General features: G+C 38.2%; 1 protein-coding gene across 4 annotated transcripts in view; it reads right to left on the bottom strand.

The window, feature by feature from the left end:
- Window positions 1-4,231: 4,231 nt before the first annotated feature.
- Window positions 4,232-23,331, bottom strand: part of LOC143341766 (uncharacterized) — a 392,615-nt gene continuing 373,515 nt past the window's right edge. For 2 of the 4 annotated variants that reach the window (XM_076764924.1, XM_076764925.1), the window contains exons 9-15: window positions 22,303-22,468; window positions 21,706-21,934; window positions 16,395-16,493; window positions 12,655-12,993; window positions 12,052-12,267; window positions 10,634-10,784; window positions 4,232-7,922 (exon numbers count right to left, since the gene is read on the bottom strand). In XM_076764924.1, coding sequence (XP_076621039.1) covers window positions 7,189-7,922; window positions 10,634-10,784; window positions 12,052-12,267; window positions 12,655-12,993; window positions 16,395-16,493; window positions 21,706-21,934; window positions 22,303-22,468 — 1,934 coding nt within the window. In that variant the 3' untranslated portion in view covers window positions 4,232-7,188. The remainder of the gene's footprint in view (window positions 7,923-10,633; window positions 10,785-12,051; window positions 12,268-12,654; window positions 12,994-16,394; window positions 16,494-21,705; window positions 21,935-22,302; window positions 22,469-23,331) is intronic. The other 2 variants (XR_013079675.1, XM_076764926.1) reach the window with 2 other exon arrangements.

The following is a 23,331-nucleotide window of genomic DNA, read 5'->3' as shown; positions in this document are numbered from 1 at the left end:
ATACGCGTTACCTTTGACGTAACACAACGAATTAATTCCAATAAGGTTTTGATTGATCTCCAAATAGACAAACTCGGGCATTAATTCGATTCCCCGATCGAAATTATTCGTATCAATTTACCTCGAATCAAACGTTTATGCCGGTTTCCTAATTAAAGTCAGGAATTACCTAGCACCCACAAAGCACACTGTCGGATGTGTTACATGCTGGCACACGGCCGAGAATTAAAACAGACGCTGCACTAATTAACGGGGATCGGATGTAATTACCGATGCCAGAGCCAAGTATCATTCTCGAGTATTTCATGGAAACATCCAGATATCTTGTGGGTTGCAAGCAAAGCAGGGGTCTAGCATACAGGACGATTCACCAGAAAAAAACACACCTAATTATCCCCTGTTTCAATGACTATACGAAATAATTCGAATGGTTCTGAAGGGAACAAAAACCGGTGCAATTAAAAATTATTTACAAGCGATATCTTCTTACACGACACAATTTGTTTTCTTTTATTTTCGTTCCGATCGTGTACAGATCTTTCGAATTAAATTTCTGAATCTTTTCTAACTGTACCGCTGACGAGTTCCTATAGATGCTTACCACAATCGTAACGTGCAATTCCGTCACGCCAGTACGCTGTTGTTTGCACGATCATAGGGGTAAGTTGCTACTTAGAACGGTCCTTGCCTCGAAAAATCGCTAGCTTTAGGGTCACTGCACCAATGGGTCGATGCTCCCAGCCAGCGGATGAGATTCTGCTGAATCGTCACTGGGTTGCTAAGTCAGAGTGCCGCGGATTGGAATGCAACCTGAGCAATTCCTGCTGAATTGCTGCCCTGTGAGATGAGCGATCGACGAAAACAGACAATGCACTAGCTCGGGGAGATAACAAATATAAAATAATTCTCGGAGGACAATAACGTACGTGGCTGGCGAATCGTGCGATGCTATTTGTCAGGCTGTTTTGTTTGTATTTCAGCACCCGTCCAACATGCAGCAGCTGACCCGCAGGTTTGCTATGCGGGAACGTTGCAAAAACCTGAACACAAGGACTGCAACTTGGTCAGGACTATTGACTCTACGTATTCTTGTTACGATACGTTGGTTACCCTCGACGATAAATTGCTTTTAGCTTCTGGACAAAATTCTATAACGAGCTATATTTATTTAATTAATTTATTCAACGTATTTACTGTTCTAACGAATCGATGGAACGTCTTAATTAAATGTTATGGACAACTGAACGCAGTTTAAAAGCGAACGTGTGTTTGAATTATGCGGACTAACGCGGCGAAGGTCATCAAACTGGACGAAGTTTGCAATCTCACGAGGCAGCGCCGAATCACCGGCACTCTTTGTAATTTCGTGCGGCGACTTTAAAAGTTAAATTAGATTTCGAGCCAAACGGGCAACGAATTTACTCACGTGGTCGACACCGTTAACGGGGAAAGAAATTCGTCGAGTTATTACCGTCATAATCCGCTGTACTAAAAGTAACTTCGGTTCTCTTAGGAGTCGAAATAAAAGTTACGAATGGACACGTACACGCCGTTACGTTCGAAATGATTCTCAGAGGGTGCATTTACATACATTACTAAATGCTTTTTATCGCACTTTCCTTGGAAGTTCATCCGACTGACGAGCATCCCTTTTATGACACACTTTTTGGTGAACGAGCTCCTATTCAAAAGGCCAGCCGTGTTCTCTGACAGCGTATTTACTGCATTTTTCACCTCCGAAAGCGTGCAAGTATAATCTGGGAAACATTTTTACGTAACAGGATAAATAGTGAATGGGAACAGTGGGAGCAACTTGCTTCAGATTCAATCCAACTTCATGCAACCTTCGTTTTCTTCTCGCAACCTACTTCTGAATGTTTACCATTTAAAAAATTTCATTAAAATTCTTTATTTAAACTGTATTTACGTACGATCAAACGATTACTCTCATAAAAATATTAAAAATGTTTATCGATTATTGTTATGGGTTATCGAAACGTTGAAATAGCGATGGACGATAATTAATGTTCTGTAGCTTCGCGTTTGCCGTCAATGTATCAAAATCAAAGGAAATATTAATAATATGGCAATTGACAGGGCAATTGTCCAAATAATCGAACGATTAAGACAAAATAAAATTGTTCCGCTCTCCAGAAATTAATTATAACGATCACTGTTGTTTTCGAATCGAAACGAGTTCGGAGAAAGTAGTTTCGAGAAAAAAGGTATTAAAGTTGGACACTGCGACACACGACAGTTCTATCCAATTATGTTTACTGTGGCCAAGTTCATTATTGAACTTCAGTGGTTAGTTTAATTACATTGCGTTCTTCGTTAACACATTGACGACCACGTCCTTCGAGAAATTTTTCACTAGGAAGTACTGTGACAAACTTTAAACACGAATAAGGATAAAAGTTTTTGTTAAATCTTCTGGCACTTTCCAGCAAGTGCCTTGCGTCCACTTACAATCTAATTTCAGAATATGTTTCTAAGACCTGAAACTACAAGAAAAAAAGAATCGATATTTTTAGTTTTAAACTAGAAGATCCCTTTAAGGGAACGGGTGTAAGGATTAAACTTCTTTAAACTTTTCACGCGTATATATCGATGGTCATCTAGTTATACCAAACTTTACAATGTCAATTTTGTACTGATAATCTCATAATCTAAAGTTACCATCACAGCGTCCTGAAGCTTGTTCCCATCGAAAGTGAATGTATCGTCCTCGGTCTGAAAATAGAGAAATTAGGATTGCAGGAATTTCCGGAAAGGTACAAAAAGAAACCGATCTTCCGTCGTTTATTTTTATTCACCGTCAATAAATTAGCACTTATCGTTGAAAATCATACGAGAACCAAGAGACAATAAGAATTACGAATTCGTGACCTCTGTAAACCCCGCAATTAATGAATAAATACAAAATTAGCATATAAAAATGTTCAGCAACGTGCGCTGACACGGTCGCCATTTCCTAATTCTGTTTCATTATTTTTATGTACATCATATATCGCGTCGAATTGTAAACTTCGCAAGAATAGATAGACTAGACCGCTAAGTAGATGCTTAATCATGTTTCACTAGCGATTTTAACGACCTTCTAGACACAATGCTTTGACGTTTCCCTGACGGTGGCCATTCCCCCCCCCCCCCCTCCTCCCCAACACGCTTCGTCGTTGGACAAAACAAACCGTCTCCATTTTTGCGCACCAACTCAGAACACAGACGCACTTAGCTCTTTCAACTTTTCTTTCGAAGCTCTTCTCTCGAATTACTTATCTAGATTACGGCTTATTGTGTCTACTATTAGAATGAATCTTCTTTTGTACATCGAATGCTGCATACTCCCCGAGCTAATAAAATCACTATCGTGCCTATTCGTACTCTCATAAAGTAGTCGTCAATTAACATCTTTCACGCATTCTTTCTTCCAGCTTTTACTCTCTCTCTCTCTCTTTCTCTCTCATTGTTTTCCTGACTCGTTCTCTACAAATAATGTTACTCTCAATGGAACGGATAAGCTACAGCGTTATCGTAATTCGTGTATATTATAATAAAGATTTCATTTCGCTAATTTATTTTGCTAAAACTGTCAAACTTTTCAATAGAGTCACTGCTGAAATATCGGTGCCCGTTGACAAGAGCACCATACTTTTAATCAACATAACCGGAGTTCGTCTTATCATCTACGCGTGTTTCAATTCACGTGAATCGAACACAGAATTACACGACGCGACGTATCCACGAAAGAGACACAGCAAATCAGTCGTAGTTGTGGAAGCAGCACGAGTTAACAAAATCGAGTCGCGTGCCATCCACTGGATAAGCCGCGGACGACAACATTTTACGCGCAATGTTTTCATTCGTTTAATGGTCGTACGAAATAGGGAAACAGATTCGTTCGAAAAAATGGTGAATTTCCCGAAACTACTCGTAAATCGATAATAATGAAGAAGGTGAACATGCATCTTAAATTCTATAAGATCTCTAACATTTGCTCATCAGTCTCTGTCGTTTTCGACAATGATCGAGTTGCTCTTTCGAAATGAGTACATGCTCTATTTACAGTAATGCAATATATCCGGAGCGTTTAAATCGAGTTTCGACAATTGTATCCCGTCAACCCATTTTTCACGAACCTCCGTGTTTCATTTCTGATTTCGTTTCGTGACGCCTTCGATTCTACTACCATTTTACACTATACAAAAGATGTACATAAGATCCAACGGTGTGATATATAACGTACGTATATTTATAGATTTGTATAGTCTAATGTTTTGGCAAAGATTGGGTCAATATAAAACATCGTTAGGTTTCTATGCGTATTGTATGTACATACAAAAACTTTGTAACTTTCAACGTTTCTCGTGGCATGGTAAATATACACATGTACAGGTTTACCATCTTGTCGAAGAACTAAGTTGCATCGATGATGGGGATTGTCGATCGTGTACTAGTAGTGTAATACTCTGGAGCGAGACATTTACACTAGAGAAATGAATTAAACTGCTTAGAACGAACTAGTTGTCTTATAGAATCGTACAAAGTAATGCTACTAGCAGCATTTCGATCGTAAGCAGATTGCAAATATGTATGTTTTAGATAATCGCGTATTATAATAGCAACGTAGAATTTTTTAACATCGAAAACAGACCCAATTACAATATTTTACTATTGGTTCCTATTCGATACATATCAAAATATCCTTAGATACGTACACGTGTTTCTATACTCCAAACGTCATTCTAATAATTCAAATCGAAGTCTGTAATTAGGTCTATCTGTAGACTCTGCAATTTTGCAACATAAATATTAGCAATGTTTTCAACAACTTGAATCGTATTATTATACAGAATGGGACACCCAAGATTCTCCGTTGCTTTTGATAATTGTTTGGACAGAAGCAGTATAATTTTCGAACTTTGAAGATCGTTGATGCATTTTTACAATTTAATAATTTAGAACGACATAATCTTCAAATGATCGTAGTTAGTGTCTGATGAACGTAATACTCTAAAACTTTTGGTATCTGTTCGAAACATGACACAAACGTTACGACAATATTGCTCTTGCGCTCAAACAATTTTTTCCTTATATCGTTTTTGTTATCATCAAAAGTAATGATACTGTTCGATATCCCACCCTGTCACAAGTTGAGAACTTTTATGTAAAATTTTATACAGATAATCAAGAGCAACAAATTAGATAATTAGTACAAGAGGTAATTTTCTTGGGGAGAAAAGAAGTTATTTAAATTTTGCACAGTTTGCTCGATTCGTTATTTTACCCAATCCCATTGCTTTTGATCTTCATGCATACTTGAATTTCGAGAGAAAAGGGGAAACATTTAACCCTCTACGACCCTAATTATTTTTGGTAACCGTAGAAAATTATACAATTGGACGTTGCTAAAAATAATCAAATATAATCTTCCTAAATAGATTGGCTATAATATTGCTTTTACGCCACGATTATACATAGTGATAAAAAAATCAAATTAAACTTTGAAAATATAAATATATAGCTACTTTAGAATTCTACAGGGCTGTAAAGGGTTAACTGAAAACTGAAAGTGTTCATACTTCGCGTCATTGCATCAATCGTACTATTGCACGGTTCACTCTTCGTACGTGCCATCTGTTCATTATCAGTGTAAATCGACAACACGCAGCAACAGCTTAGAAACCAAAGGATGAACGACGTTTCTTCTCGTAGAAAAACTTGGCAGTCTTTAATCTAAGAGTCACTAATCTAAAAATCAGTCGTTTCATCGAGAAAAAATGAAATAAAACTGTCAAATCATCGCGTTAACTTGCCGTCAATTTCTCGCTTAACGTTTCATCAACGGTCCTTTTATTGCAGGCATTTTACTTTACCTATCTACACATTAGGGGGACGTATATTGCTATTGTATCACATAATATTCGCTTATTATTATTAATTACACGAGCGTTGAAAACAACAGACGAGATCGTGAAGTGATCGGCAGTGACGTTATTTCATTCCTCGTCCTTTTCATTCAAACTTCATCGTCAAATTTGTTCCATTCGCGCACGGCACGAACTTCGCAGAAACTTTGCCGCGGCTCTCCTCGTTAAAACTGCTTAAATTCTGTTTCTTACACCTTTCCCCATCGGTCGTGTCTCCTTTGCAGAGATTTTAAAAAAATTCAAGATGGGAATAACGAGTACGTCCTTTGTTTGATGTTAAAATTTAGGTAGGGACAAATGAAGTTGGAATACTTGCTAAAAAAAAAAAATAAAAAAGAAACGGTAGCAGCATACCTTTGATTATAGAGTAACGAGGAGAAAGGATCATTAAGGCAACAAAGGGTACCAAGGCACCTCGTTATTTCTTTCGATCCGATGTATTTTGGGATACAATTCTGTATTATATGAGGCGAAATTAAAGCGAACGAACTTTTATACGTATTATTTACAGGGTGGATCGAATGTCTTTAGCCGCGATTAGACTCGCGATATAAAATAGATAGAAAGATTCGTGTGAATCTACTGAAACTTGTCAATCAGAGAGTCTTTTCTTCGTTTCTGTTCCGATGCTGTCGATGCTCAATTTTATCATTCTTTTCTTTTAAAACAGACGAATATTTCATATACGATGATTAATAGAATTCGAGAAATTTTATTCGTGAATGACAAGTGAATATTTTAGTTCCTAAAAGGACTTTTTAAAGCGATATCCAAGTGAGTGATTCTAAAATTTTTACTCGTTATTTGTAAATAAAATTTGCCCAAAATAAATGTATATCTACGAGAACCTTCCTATTATTTTTGTATCGCGAGCTCAGATAATACAGGACAGTCTGTGTCGCAGAGATCTCTATTGCTGACTACTGGAGACTTTAAAACCCTACTTTGGTATCGTCGGATTCATCCCATGCTGCAACGAATTCAAACCAACGTCCAGTTAAGGAAAACGTTTTCCAAGGATCAATTTATCGTCGGACTTGGGTCAAACTAAGCATACCCTGCTAAATATAGAGTACTTACGATATAGCAGAACAGTCCAGGCGACGTCGCACACCGACAACTTGCAAAATCATTGAACTCTATCGCGAACGAATCAACGGACGAGTCTTTTAACGACCAAATTTCTGGACATACGGTATCGAAGCAAGGTAAATCGAAACGTTTCCAATTTTCGTTAAACATTGTCGCTCGTTACTCTTCACGGGTAACTGGCGTCGCCGTTTTGCGTCTTGTTGGCTGGCTGAGAGGTGGGCGACGCCCTGGTGAAGTTCCCAAAGTTCTTTGTAGGCGAATCTGAAGCAACGCTGGCAAGTGCCTTGTCCCTGGGTGGCGGCGCTGAGCTGATGCTGGATGAACTGACGCCCGAGTCGCTGGATTTTTCGCTGACGCAGCCCCTTTGACCAAGACCAGGCACGGTGCCTGCACCCTCGAGGCCAATGTCGCTGCTTCCCACCACGTATTTCACCAAACTTCCAAGCTTCTGTCCACTGTCGCATGCGTCCTCGATCACCACGGTTTCCCCAAAGTTTCCCTTTTTCGAGATGAAACGAATGTTCCCGCCGCGCAACAACGGCGACTTGTCGAAGTGGCCCTCCTTCTGGCCAGCGATGTTGCCAACGATGGGTATGTTCGGATGGAAGTCGTCCTTGCTGTCGGACGCGGGGTTTCCTTCTGTGCTGACGCTACCGACGCTCTTCGCCGACGCTGTGGCGTCGAGATTGTTCTCTCTGGACAGCTTGGTGGACGTAGCCGACTCTGGGCTTACGGTTCGTCGACTGGTGGGATTCTTGTGAGCGTCGTAGCAGCCTGAATCCCGCGGGAACTGGCGACGATTGAACGGCGAACAGTGGCCGGATGTCTGGTCGGAAGTTAAGACCAATCGACTGACCTCATCGCCCTCCGAACTCGAAGCTAAATCTCCTTCGCTTCCAGCTATTGGGATGTAACAAAAATCGACGTATGATTCCGTGCTCTAACCTCGAGAGACTTTGTTTAGAATAAAGTTGAAACATCCGGAGACTGCAATTAACGGAGTAGATGTTCCAACTGCCGCTAGTTAATTTTTTTAAAATGCTGTTTAACTGATTGTCTGAATTTGAACCATCTTTTGTATGACAGAAATATTTGTACGCGTTGAATACGTGGAATTCAATAGTTATTAATTAAGGCTACGATAAATCCCAATGTCCCTGTGACTGTCGCTTCAAAATTGTCCTGTCTGTGTAATTGCTAATACCTGTCAGCCTTATCGATTGCGTTGAGACGAATAACAGTTTTTATTATTGACGATGAAATTTGAATAATTGTTGCAAATTTAAAAGTGAATTGAATTAAAGTAAGCAATTTTAATGCCTGATCAATTTTAGATCACGAGAATTAATAAACAACACGGATTTAAAAAAAATTATTACTGACGTATTACAGACAGGAAAATATAAAACATAACATAGAAGCATCACCGTAGAAACAAATCAGTTATCTACGAATTTCGTACAACTACTTTACTGCAATTATATCTATTCCTTTCCTATAAAGTAAAATAAATAAAATCACAGTTTAAGGGACACTGACATTTATTGAGATATCCGCCATGTCTGTTCGTCAGATTTGTATTAATTTTACTAAATCCAGAGTGAAAATGCCAAATTATAATTTTAAATGTGGAAAGACAACATTTTTTTTAACACTGAACCTACCGACACATCATACATACCCATTTTCAATTAAATAAACAATTTATAGTCCAGTTTTATCGCACATTAGTCGTGTGATCTACAGGAATTTCTTAAACTTTTTTGGGCATATAATATCAAAGAAAATGTTAAAATAAACATAGAAGATAACAAAAATAATAATAGTTGAATAATTTTGCCACGTTAGAACGTGGCAGTATTCGTGAAACGACGATAATCACGGGAAAAGTACAATTTACTCAAAATTTATTAGCCACTTTGGCACGTCAAACTTTCCAGGTGGTGGTTTTATCCATTTTCAATTAAATAAACAATTTATAATAAAGTTTTATCGTACATCAATCGTATGATCAATAGGAATTTCTTAAACTTCTTTAAACATATAACGTCAAAGTAAATGTCAAAATAAACATGGAAGACAGCATAAATTATAGTAGGTGATATGGTCATTAGATAGAGGATGAAATGCCCTTTAAAATGAGCGTTTGTACGAGTCGATAGCTTTATTAGTTCCGGAGATATAGCGATTTTAGTTTCAAGTCGATGCGGTGGCTAGTTTCGGAGATATAAGGGTTTAAAGTTTGTTTACGTTTCACTGTTGCGCTCGCGAGTTCATTGATCAGTGCGTAGTAAATTCTTGGAAATACTACGCCGGAACTAGGTCACGACAGTCACGTACGCGGGGTAGGTCAGCACCACGCACGTGCGACAAGGAGGTCCGACTCCGCTAGACGAAGACAGAGATAGTCGAATTAAAAAAATTACCATTTACATAACTTGCGATATCTCCGAAACGGAAAGTCGGATCGACAAAAACCAAAAACCACTTTAAAGGGGAGGCTTTGCCGCTTCTAACAATGCCTCAATAATTAATAAATCACTAATAGTTTCGGAACTGCATGCGTCTAAACTTTTACTATTTTTAATACGTGTTAATAGCCTTTTCTGAGACGGGAAGCGAGAGACAGCGGAATTTAAAAAATTACCTTTTACATAAATTACCATATCTCGAAAACGGAAAGTCGGATCGACAAAAACCAAAAACCACTTTAAAGGGGAAGCCTTACCGCTTCTAACAGTGGCTCAATAATTAATAAAACACTAGTAGTTTCGGAACTGCACGTGTCTAAAGTTTCAGTATTTTTAATACGCATTAATAGCCTTTTCTAAGACGCAGAGTGGAATTTTAAAAATTACCTCTTCATTTAAATTACGATATTTCGAAAACGGAAAGTCGAATCGACAAAAACCAAAAACCACTTTAAAGGGGAAGCCTTGCTGCTTCTAACAGTGGCTCAATAATTAATAAAATACTAGTAGTTTCGGAACTGCACGCGTGTAAAGTTTCAGTATTTTTAATACGCATTAATAGCCTTTTCTAAGACGCAGAGTGGAATTTTAAAAATTACCTCTTCATTTAAATTACGATATTTCGAAAACGGAAAGTCGAATCGACAAAAACCAAAAACCACTTTAAAGGGGAAGCCTTGCTGCTTCTAACAGTGGCTCAATAATTAATAAAATACTAGTAGTTTCGGAACTGCACGCGTGTAAAGTTTGACTATTTTTAATACCCCTTCTTAGACTGTTCTAAGACAGTGGAAACTGAAGATTTTCTCGTTTCATGTTTACTATAATTTCTATTTACATCTAACCAGAATTTGATACCTTTCGTCCAGCTTTTTACAAAAGAATATATATTGTTCAATCGGTCACATGACCGTGGTAGGTTTAGTGTTAAGTTGTTATTACGAAAAAGTGTTTAACAAACGAACAATGCCCTTTTCTAAAATTTCTGGCAATAGTATGTAGCATCTAAATATAAATATAATTCCAATTAGTCTAATTATGGCAATTCCACGCTATAAAAGTCACGTAATATTTAAAATCAAGATCATGTTTTAAAGAATAAAAGAACTATAATATGAACATAAACATGCTATAACTCACATTGAAGATCATGCAGTAATTGTACCGCTGTAAGAATCTTGGCGCGATGTTCTGGCTGATGTATACGCAGATAATCGAGATCCGCGGGCTCTATTTCTCTGAAGAGTTCCAGGTCCTCGTATCCGTTCAACACGAAAACAGGAATGTGTTCCTGCGAAGATACACCGTTCGATTTCTCATTACTATCGTCCCCCCTCTATTCCAAACTCTTGTCTCGAACAAAAAATCGCATTTACATTTTTTCTTACGATGCGTTAACATGCAAACGCAATTAGAAATGTTCCCGTTACCGTGAGGATGAGTTTTTACACAGGATGAGGTGCTTCAAACGACCTGGTACTTCATTTACTCTACGGAATAAGGTTGTACCACGCATTTTTTCGTAGTTTGTGAAATTAACTGCAGAAAATGTACAGTTCATGATATAATATATAAACTGATTATTTTGGACTAAATTTTCTTTTATATTATTTTATAGTATCTTTTTAAAATATCCTGCAGCTGTAACAGGTCTTCAAAATTGGAACCATTGTATCTTCCGGTGTTGCAGGTCTTCATGATAAACTATAATATATATTTTAGTACACCTCGTAGATAAAGTTCTAGCGGAGGGAGACGCAAAGAATAGTTTGACCACTCCACTCTGTCGATCAGTTCAATCTCGGGTAAAATTGAAATCCAATATTGCTATTGCAATTCCATAGTAACGTACTCAGCACACGTCACGTTGAAGCTACATGTATATATTTTTTAATATTCAGTGGAATATACTTCAAAAGTTACGGGTACATATTCACGGAGAAACGCAGCAGATTTCTATCCTGTGAGTGTTCCTCGAATAGAGTAGGACACTATTTGAAATACTATTATACATTTTTGATAATTTTGCAAGATATTAATATAACTATCTTGAGATCGTATGACTGAAATATAATAATATAATAGGGAGCAATAATCTACATATCCTCAGCTAAATTAATACGGTCCTCGACCGAAGTAAAATATTTCGATCACATATCTATTTAATTCTACTAAATATAAATGCACATTTTGGCTAACGGAAATACACAATCGACGTTTTACTATTTCATAACCATTCCGTAGGTTTTCGAACATTTCTATGCGATTTAACGCCCTCAAAAATATTAATCCGATTCGCGAACAGCTTGCTTCACCGAAGAAGAAAAGTAAAAGTGAGAAAGTGTCGCTGAAAAAGGAACTTGTCGCGATCTACGGTGCAACCGTGAGCTGTACGCGATATAAAAGGTATGTGGTGGAGAGGACGGTGGGGGGTACGCATGAAAAGAAAGAGCACCAACGAATAAAGAAATGTATAAAAGCTGGATCCCTGCTTTGTATTCGAAGCAATGCAAATGCGAATCAGTTTGTTCGAGCCGTAGCAAGACATTGCTCTCTACCTGAAGATTCATTCTCTGCAAGAGCTCTTGAACGGAACCGGGCTTCTGCCTGTACCTCTGGCCCCACTTCCCCCGCCCCTCGGGTTCCCCGCGCCTTGGAACCCTGTCGTTCAGTATCTCAACGTTTATGAACTTGAAGTGGCCTATCCTGTTGTGCATGATACCCTTCCACAGACCGCTCTTGTTCATTTGTACCACGTCGATAATGTCTCCCTTCTGCAACAAAAGCGCCGTAGCAATTTGCTTGATACTTTATTCGCGTGCAAAAACCTCGAAAACTCCTCGACTTTCGGATTCTCGCGAATGGAACACGATATTCAACGTTCGAGTTCGGTTTCGTATTCACTGGTCCTCCCACGAAAAGTTTCGAAAAAAGGGAAGCAACTTCAGACAATATCAAGTCTTTCTTCAGAGATGGAACCTTTAATTTTAGATATTTTATCGAATTACGGTTCTACTGGCGAGCCCAAAAGGCTTGGTACTAAAATACTGTGTAAAAATCTACGTCGTACTGATTTTGATCTAGCTTTTAATGACAATTCTTGCGACTAGAGGGCGATTACTGAATGATCGACAAAATTGTCGAATGTTTAAATAACAAACCTTGAATTTGAGCGCATCTTTGTCGTAAGGGCTAGGCGTGTAGTCCACGAGCGCTCTAGCCCTGCAGAGCACGGGTCCCATGGAGGTCGGACTGATGGCGTCTCTGTCCTCGCAGGATATCGAGCTGTGATTGCTTCCTGCACGCACGAGGGCCTGTGTACTGGAACCACTGCCGCTTGGAAGACTCTCGACGCTGCTGGCGCTGCACGGAAAAGCCTCCGAGGAGGCGCGATCCTGTCGAAGCCTCGAGATCTTGCGTTGCACGTCGTGTCGCAGGTTCCGCGCTCGACCTGCGATCCGCGCCCTAGCGTCGCCCTCCAGCAGAACGCTAGCTTCCGACTGGAAATTTTAATAGAGAATTGGAGAACGCCGGGCACTCGGGAGCGTTCCTTTCGTTGGTCGATGAAAATGAAAAGAGGAGTTTCGTAACGGCTGTTTGTTCGTTCGATCGAGGAGTCACGCGAAACGGTGCTTTAAACTTCGTGAGATTCTACTTTGAAACGTCGTAGAAAATATCGACGACACGTTACCTAAAAAGGAAACCTGTTAACGAATTATAATATACAGGGTGTTCGGCCACGCTGGGAAAAATTTTAATGGGAGATTCCAGAGACCAAAATAAGACGAAAATACTTTATTGATTGAAGCTTCGTTTAAAAGTTATAGAAACATTTTTGGCCAGAAATTATATTTTTGGTAAGGAATTCTTTTTTCGAAACTGACTAGGATTTCAGGGGTGTGTCTACTCACCAGAAATGATTGTAATTGACCCCCTCAATCAAAAATAATTTTCCCAGAACGATTTGAAATTTTTTAATTTTGTCGATAAATTTGTCAACCTACTCGAATTTTTTTCTCGAAAGCGCGTAGAATTTATGACGTATGTCTATTCACCAAAAATGATTGTAATTAACCCCCGGAACTAAAAATAATTTTTTTAGAACGATTCGAAATTTTTTTTCTCTACTAAAAAATTTAGGCACCTACCTACCCCCTATCGATTTTTCTTAAAAATTCGTTTTTCATTTTTAGTAATTTTGTTTGTCGTCCTACAGAAAAGTTGTCTAATACTTGTTTGTAGGTATCCATGAGCTCTACTTCAGAAAAAAGTTTCATTGAAATATATTTGCAATTGTAGGAGTTATGACTGTTTGAAAATTGAACCATTTTTATGGGGTTTTTCTCATTTTGCGGGGTCAAGGACCAACTTTTCGGATATTTTTGCGGTTTGTACATATTCTCCACTAAAATACGCGTAGTTTGCTTTTTTAAACATTAAAATCCTCCAATCCGTTCAGAAGTTATGACGTTTTAAAGATTTGCATGAAAATTCGGGCAGAGATTTCTGGTCAGAAATTATATTTTCGATAAGGAATTTTTTTCTCGAAACTGAATAGAATTTTGTGGGTATGTCTATTGACAAAAAATGTTGGTAATTGACCTCCGTAGCCGAAAATAATTTTTTTAGAATGATTTGAAATTTTTTAATTTTGCCGAAAAATTTCAGCGCATATTCGAATTTTTTTCTCAAAAGTGGGTAGGATTTCGAGGGTGTGTCTATTGACCAAAAATAACTGCACTTGACCCCTGCAATCGAAAATATTTTTTTTAGAGTGATTTGAAACTTTTCAATTTCGTCGAAAACTTTTGGCACCTACCCCCGTCGATTTTTTTCAATAACTCGTTTTTGATTTTCAATAAATTTGTTTGACGTTTTACAGAAAAGTTGTCTAAAACTTTTTGGTAGGTATCCATGAGCTCTACTTCCATACTAAATTTTAATGAGATCCATTGACTATTGTAGGAGTTATGGACGTTTGAAAATTGGAGTATTTTTATGGGGGTTTTTCCACTTTACTGGGTCAAGGAACAACTTTTCCAATATTTTTTCAATTTCTACATATTCTCCGCCAAAATACGCGTCGTTTGCCTTTTTGAACATGAAAATCCTTCAATCCGTTCAGAAGTTATGATGTTTTAAACATCCGCATGAAATTTCAGGGAAACATATCAATGGTATGGTCAGACGTTACATTTTCGGTAAGGAATTTTTTTCTTGTAAATGGTTAGGATTTTGGGGCTATGTCTATCGACCAAAACTGTTTATAATTGACCTCCGCAGCTAAAAATAATTTTTTTAAAACGATTTGAAATTTTTTAATTTCGCCGAAAAATTCAAGCACCTACTCGAATTTATTTCTCGAAAGTGCGTAGGTTTTTGGGGGTATATCTATTCACAAAAAATGATTGTAATTGGCCCCTACAACCAAAAGTAATTTTTTTAGAACAATTTAAAATTTTTTAATTTCGTCGAAAAATTTCACGCCTCCTCGAATTTTTTTCTAGAAAGTGGGTAGGATTTCGGGGGTGTGTCTATTGACCAAAAATGTTTGTTATTGGCCCCTGCAACCAAAAATAATTTTTTCAGAATGATTTGAAATTTTTTAATTTAATTTTCTAACTTTTTAACGAAGCCTCAGTCAACAAATTTGATATTCTTGATTTTTGTCTTATTTTGGCCTCTAGAATGTTCCATTGAAATTTTTCTCAGGCATGGTCGAACACCCTGTATATTTTTATTACGTATTAGATGTCCGTTTCGCGTGGCTCCTCGTTCGAAGGAAGATCGATCGGTGAAGTCTTTTTACAAAAGATATAGGATTAATCGGACACTTTTGAAAATTAGAACGACTGTTCTGTAAAGTTTTGAGAACATGCAACGATTATATATATATGTATATATATATACGGCACGATCGTGGAAGATTCACAAAGAACGTTGAACCTTGGCTTCGAGCCTGCACGACGTCGTTGTCGACTTGTCGGTGGAGTAGACGCACGTGTTGTGATTGTATAACTCGTGAAAATGTTTATATAAACGTCTACTTTTGCGTTTTGCGTGTATATTTTTTAACGAAACGCCACTACGCAGTAGAATGCATCCGACTACGATTCAGCGAAGCGGCACAAGAGTAGGTAGTAAACTTGAATAATCAAAACTTGCGTGCATTCGGCTGTAAACACACTTTTGACTATGTTCATCGGTCTGGTGTTAAGCTTGACAGGGATTGCTTCATGGTTGATCAGTTGTTTCTTTTATTAGAAATTAACCAGACGAGTGAAGATAATCGTCGATACAAAAAAATTAACTTACCCCACCGGACAGACCAAATGTAAACAAAATTAACGAACAAAAGCATTCTACGTTTAAGTGGACGATAACCATGGGTATGCTTATGTTGGGTTCGTGAGAAAGTAACGTCGAATGTTTTCTAGGTGAAATTAAGGGAGATGCTTAATTTAACTCAGCCAATATTTTTTTTTTTAACAAACGTGATAATAGATTCAATTTGGAAAGGATGCATTCGTTTCAGAGAAAGCAAATAGTAATTCCATCAACCGATATAGATGGTTAATCATTATATTTTTACTGACAACACATTTCAGATTTCCACAGAATAAATCTGAGTAAGACGATAGTAAAATGATATTATCGTAGAGAAATTGAAACAGCTTATTAGAAACGGTTGATCCCCGTTAAAACAGACATCGCTTTCCCACGAGCCCAGCAGCGTTTCACCGCGCGTACTACTTAGTAATTTCTACTGCACACATATAGAGGAGTTTTCGTTCTACGTAGCCACGATCATGCGACACTTTACCAGTGCAGCAATAGAAAGGACAGAAGATACAGAGAAAGGAGACATTCGTGACAGGAGGACTTTGTATATGTCACGTACTGCGTGTACGGTGGCGGAGTGCTGATTCTCAAGTTCTTCTTGATCCTCGTAGTCGCTGCTCTGGCTCGGCGACAGTCCTTCTTCGCCGCTACTCCGGCTCTAAAACGTTGATACTCACAGAGACAGTTTCTAATCACGCATATGTAAAGGAGAAGCGGGCTTTAGTTTGGTTCTAGTTGCGCGCGGATGGTGTTAGAAGGAGGTCGGTCGTTACGAAAGATGGAGGCTAGATTAAAATCAAACGTGAAGGCACCATCGGTATCGTGGACCGAGAGAACGCCAGAACGAGGATACAGTATGAGTTGGATATAAAAATAGTTACCATACGTGCACGTACGAGGATCAGCCCAGAATATGTGCATGCTATGAGCTTCCAGGGAAGATAAAACTGGGGGTAACATTTAAGTGATTGTTTCTTTCTTGATTCGTCTGATTACTTCGATCGGTTCCAATACATTAGTACTCAAGGACTTGCAGCTGACTTATTCCAATCATATTTTTATTCGATATAAATTTATTAAATTTTTTACTATTAACTTCTTATTTACCCGAATAAACTAAAGTATAAATTTAGATCGTTACTGAGTCGTTAAGCTTGGAAAGCTACAAGTAAAGGAAATTATAATTTTATTTTTTTAATCGTTACAGGTTTTTTGCTCATAAAAACATGTAACCTGAAAAAGCTTCTCTTAAAGAGAGAATAGCTTCTCTTCTCTAAGGGGAAGAAAAATGTTGCAAGTTCTTCAGTAAGTCTCCTATCGTAAGTATTTTCTAAATATTTTTGTCGAGGCTTCGCTCTCGTTAACACGCATCGGAACCTCGTTTTGAAATGATTATTGCGCACGGATAAGTGAGAATGAAGTATATGGACATTGCACAGAGCGAAAAGAACCCAATCACGTGAAAGTAGTAAGAAGAAATAGTCAGATGTATGAAGTTTCTATCTAAACATGCCTCGAAGAAAATTTCAGGTAAAGCATTCCCTTGTGAATTGAAAGTATGCCCTCGTGTACATATTTTTAATATATTGTTCGTGACGTAAAGCGCTCGACTTGCAATAGGATATCCTAATACGTAGCAGAGATTGAGAGCAGTGTACTACGCGTTCTAATACTTTGAATTAAATTTCTGAAATATTGCATTCTCAGCCATTCGTTGTTCGTGATATTGGGTTGGTCGTTGTACGAAGAAATTTTTCTTTGCTGGTTCACGTTCAAAGTACTGTTTCGTTCAGTGGAGAATAACCTCGATGGCAAATAATTTTATACGAACACGTTGAATCGTCGGAGTAATTAATTACATTCTTTTAAATTTTCGGGGCCCAGGAGCTGCCTAGTTACAGTCCTGCGTAAGCACTTTATACGCGCATGCATAGTTTTCTTCTCATAGAAAGATGCGAGGCAAGTGTTGTGCTATCCCTTGCAATCTTCTTATCGGAAGCCATCAGTCATTCCCACCCTATGGAGCTTTGTTAATACCTTTTCTTCGAACAAAGGATCCACTCTTTAAGCAAGGTCTATATACTCTGCGACTACCCTAACATTTCATGGACCGGTTTCGTGCTAACATAGGATTTATCATACGCAGGAAGGTCAGGTTCCGCGCTGGGTTAGAGATTAGGCCGCGTAAGTAGATACCTGGCGGCACCTTTGTGACTTTTATATCACGAGTGTACGAAAAGAACAGATTATCTTAATGTTTGATCAAAATTATTTATTGTTTCCAAATAATCGGGAGGAATGGTTATGAATGTAGGTTATAAATTTAATTAACGATGAAACTTTTCGTATTGTCTGGCTGCGCTTGACGGATAATAACAAATTTAATTACAGACTGTCAAGAGCATGCTGATTAGTGGAATATTGCCTCAATAATCATATTTATGTAATATACAAAATATCAAGGGACAAAGTATTGCTTTATTGAACACTATTCTCAACAAAACGAATAAGATAAATTTATTAGAGGTCAATAATTACCAAGGTAAATAGATGAAAAATATGTACGATCGACGTTAGAATTTTATAAGCACGTAAATTTACTAAATAAATTTTCTTTTTAGTGTAAATTTAATGTAAAGAGCTTAAATGGGTTAAAAGGCAAAGGGGATTGAATATAACGTTCAAAGTCTACTTTGACACCCTCTCTTCTGCCATAATGACTGAGAAAGAGAGATTAATTAAAATCGACGACCCCATTTTGTGACCTTTCCTTGTAAGTTGAAAATACCTCAGAGGAAAGAGTTCACTTTCTTCTCGATCGCAGAGTTAATCACGATAGACTGTTGGATCCGTCGTACGAATAGTATTCTATCCCAGACGTCGATCATTTGTACCTCGAATTTATAAATAATTTTAACCCCGTTAAAAATGGTTGTTCTATCGATTTTAAATTTAACTAATAATTTGGCCACTCATTGTATCGTTTAAAACATACGCTGACGTGTTGTTTAAATAAATCGTTACGGATTAAAAGGTTATACACGAGTACTCGTTTTGATTATGCGAATCACGAGACTGCCCGATAAGATACAATCGTGTTATTTAATGCAGTAAAACCACATCGACCACTCGGTAGACTAATGAAAAGATGTTGCACGTTGAAAAATAAATAAATTGGAGCTGCAGGGCACAGGAGATAGTGGTAAACATAATGTCGGCTTGTCAGAGCATACGCGCAGAGACGTAGGAGGAGATATATGTATAGACACTGTCAGAGCTGGTCGAGTACCAAAGGAAGGAAGAAGGGGACATACTCCACTGCCACGATCAGGTTATGCGCTTCAAAACTTCTACTTAACGTCAATCCCGATTACCGTAATACCATTTATAGGCAACCTACGACGGAGTCGTAATTCATTAAAATCAGTAGGGAGAGGATAATTATTCCGCGCTGCCAATAGCATAATAATAACGACGCGTAACGACTCTAAAGCCAATAAACTGGCGGTCTTCTGAGAAAGTACTTTCTAAGACGGTGAAACTTTCGAGTCTAGTTTCGCCATTTAACTTCAAGTTAAAGAAACGTGTACATGATTTATTTCCTGCCGACTCTAAGTGGAATTCAGGTTCAGCGATCGGAGTTCCCAGGAAAATATTGTATCATTATCGATCGGGGCTCCGTATCGCATAAACTAGCGGCTAACAGTATTGCTATCGTGAAACCGAAATTTATGCGAACATTACTTAGAGACATATCTTTATAGCTCCTTGCAGCAGATAGGGGTCGAACTTGATTCCTTTCGAGCAATCTGTCGTCCGTGGAGTTTAACGATCGGCCCACGAACGGAACGAAAGGACTGTGCGGGATTCTGTTCGTTAAGCTAATAGAACGAAAAATCGCGTTACAAGGACGGGACTTATCGTTTGGCTCGGCTCGATACGCGCGCGACTGTACGTTAGTTTGCAGAGATATCGGGTCTATCTGCGGAATTCGGAGAGAGATTTGTTAAAAGGTGGTACGGGCGAGACCACGCTGCGAACGAAAGCTTTGATAGTACACAGCTAACCGGCACGAAAAATCAATATTCATGAATACCACGCCCGTGTACTTGGCTATGCATTTAATCTGGAGAAATTTCGTACTTCCCGGATCGAAGATGTTGATGTTTGTTCCTCCGACGTGAACGAGGCCGGGCGCGTAAAAGTGTAATAGTCGATGCATATACCTATACGCAAATTTCCACGTCGAGGTTGCGTACCCGCAAGGAACTAAATGGATTAGTATGCGGCTCTGGTTCTGTTCCATTAGGTAAATAGGAAGGTGTTTCCAGGAATATAATCGCAATTCGACGTTAGAAGATAGCGAATTACTTGGAATAGTTTGGACAAAGTGGATTGTTTAAACTCTCGTGTTCGCATCGAAGCTACGCCTGGAACGTATTTCGAGAAGGTTAAACGTTGCGTTTCCGTATTTTTTTTAATTTTCTGTTCCCTTCCGTTTCAGTCGGTTTACATTTATTTCGTATTTAATTAATTTTTCGCTCCCTGAATTTTTAAATATTCGACACGAACGCTAATTATGCTTTGAAATTCGTATATATCCGGGCTCGCGCGTAATTACAGCCACGTACTCCCAATATGTAGGCAAGTACAAACATTTCTATGGATATAACGCGCATTGGATAGCAGCAGGGATATAATATTGGCAGTGTAAGTGGTGGTAGTGACGGTCATGGCAGGCGTTAATTGGGTTAAATGTTGGCTTGTTCGCAATGATAGTGATGTCGATAGTGGTACTGTTCGTAGTGGGCGTGACGACTGTTGCGATGGTGATGGTCAGGGTGAAGATCATCCACTGAATGTTGGTCAATCCTACTCGTGTTCACCGACACAGTCGACAGTCTCGAACTCACGCTATACACCGTCGAAAATTAAATCAATCACGCCCTGACGTGTACCCACGAAAACGTAGGCGTTATGTTGGCACCTTTTCGCGATAGAAAAGGAGAGACAGATAGTAATGAACGGAGGAGGAACGAAGACGGACAGCGTATGCCACTCTACGCGTCGCTTCTCCCCATACAGAAACTAATGTAATTTGAACATGGATTAACAGCTACCTTCTAATAGGTTTTCATGGATTTACGACAAAAACAACAATTCGACGCGGAGTGAATCCGAATACCGATACAGGGGCTTACAGAGAAACGGACAAGGTCTCTCGTTTGGCGATATAGTTGGACGTTTAAAAAGCCTGTTGAATTTTAAATTTAATTTGACTAATTTTTGAATCCATTTTGTGACATATGCAGTTTAATTTTAATCAACAGAGTTAAAATTAAAATTCAACAGAGAAATGGACAACGTTTCTCGTTTGGCGATAAAGTTAGACGTTTGAAAAGCCTATTGAATTTAAAATTTAATTTGACTAATTTTTGTATCCATTGTATGATATATGCAGTTTAATTTTAATTAATAGAGTTTAAAGTTAAATTGCATATGTCACAAAATAGATTTAATCACTTAAGTTTAAAATTAAACTGCATCGCACAAAATGGATTCTAAAATTAGTAGAATTAAATTTAAAATTGAACAGGTTTTTTCAACAGTAACTCTATTGATACATAAATGTGTCATATAATTTTATTATAAAAATTTTACCAAAGTTTACTAGGATTCACTCCGCAAATACAAACTGATAAGAACAAGTTACGATCTAAATGATCGTACCCAGTATCGTATTTCACGTTAAGCATCTCGTGTGCTCAAAATTTTGAAAGGAACCGACTGTCGACGAGACTTCACACTATTTTTGCCCCTGACGAACGCGTCGTATGTCTTTCTGAGGCATATTTCTCGTGCGAACTTACCTGGACGTCGCTACTCGCGTAATCTCCGCTTTCTCGAGATGCCCTTGAGTGCGTCAGTGGTATTATAGTCGGTGGATTATTGTGACCTTGCGGCACAATAAGCCCCCGCATCATCGAAGTTGCTCCCTTTCTGGAACGATCTCGAGGTAAACTAATGTCTCCAGCGGTCCGAAGCGATATGATTCCCTCGCTTCTGTTTTCCGGCCTTAAATTCAGTGTGAAGCACACTCTGAAACGAATCAGCAGCCGATTTATAAATAATCGAAGCGTTAACGCGTGGAAGAAAATTAATAATTCGATGATAATTAACGATGCGTTTTAAATCAGGGCAGTGGGTTAAATTCAACCACTGTGCAGTGAATATTTAGCAACAAACCTGTTGAATTCTTATACGATATATCCTTACGAAATAGAAGTAGCATGTGTACTAGTGTTCTATATTAAATGTTGTTCCTAAAAAATTACTAAAAAATGTTTCCTACGAATAAACATTTTTCAGAAATATATCATCGTATTAATATCTCTGTATGTTCAAACATTGAAACGAACTAGTGGCACAATTATTAAATTTGTTAGAGATAATTTTGTTAGTTTCACCTTCCATTTTGGATAGTTGCAGTCGGTACAGCGCCACCACTTGCTCCCATAAGAAAATCTTCGGGATCGGATTCGTAAGGGGGCTCATCGTACCAGTGTTGGCCTCCAGGACCTGGACCTAATCCTCCTCCGCAACGTGCATCTTCGTCGTACATGTAAGTGTCGTCTGTAAATAAAAAAAATACGATTCATATTAATTCAACGAAAACTATAAAACACTGCTTGATACTTTCGTTACCAGAATTCTTCGTACGGCCTAAACACATTTTTTCCCCCATTACCGTTGTATTCAGTACATTTATTTTTATTAAACAGAACGCTGGACGACGAAGAAACGTGAAAATTACTAATCAGTACATTTTTTATGATATTTAAAACGAACGAATCCAACCTGTTCAACAGCTTTTGGTAAAAATTCTTTAGAAAAAGATTTCGTAATATTTTTTTCTTCCAAGATGGCGGTAATACGAGGTAATCTGAGACCCGAGAAGACCTTGAACGCGGGTTGGTGGAAAGACTAACAAGTGAGCGAAATCAATTGTCTGAGGAACACGCACGTGCGTGTGGACGCGAGAAAAAAGAGGAGATCGGAAAAGGGAGGCGTAGAGAAAGCAGTCGACGGGTGTTGACGATAACGGGATTAGCCAGTATACAGTAGAGGCTTCGTACAGTGGTTCCAACCTACCCTGACGACGCGATAGCAAATAAAACCGCCGAGTCAGTGATAAATCGGCAATACGAAATTCAAAGGGTGCCAAGAAGATTATTCTTGACACTATTTGCTTCTCTTTACGACGTCTTATATATTTTCTCTCCCTCCTTGGAATCCTTAGAAGCGTTCAGCGAATTCTTATCTACAGCGTCTGATCAAATTATTACGATCGGATAAAACAATTACATATTTTCATACATAAATATACTACATTTTAACATTCTGGTAATTTCTTATTATTTCATTGATATACATTACACATTATAGTATTATTTTAACATTGTCGTTATGCATTTCACTGGCTACTTAAATTTAAT

This window comes from Colletes latitarsis, chromosome 5, assembly GCF_051014445.1.
Source record: "Colletes latitarsis isolate SP2378_abdomen chromosome 5, iyColLati1, whole genome shotgun sequence".
NCBI lineage: Eukaryota > Metazoa > Arthropoda > Insecta > Hymenoptera > Colletidae > Colletes > Colletes latitarsis.
Note: the sequence above shows the minus strand (reverse complement) of the source record. Positions and strands in the feature narration are given on the sequence as shown.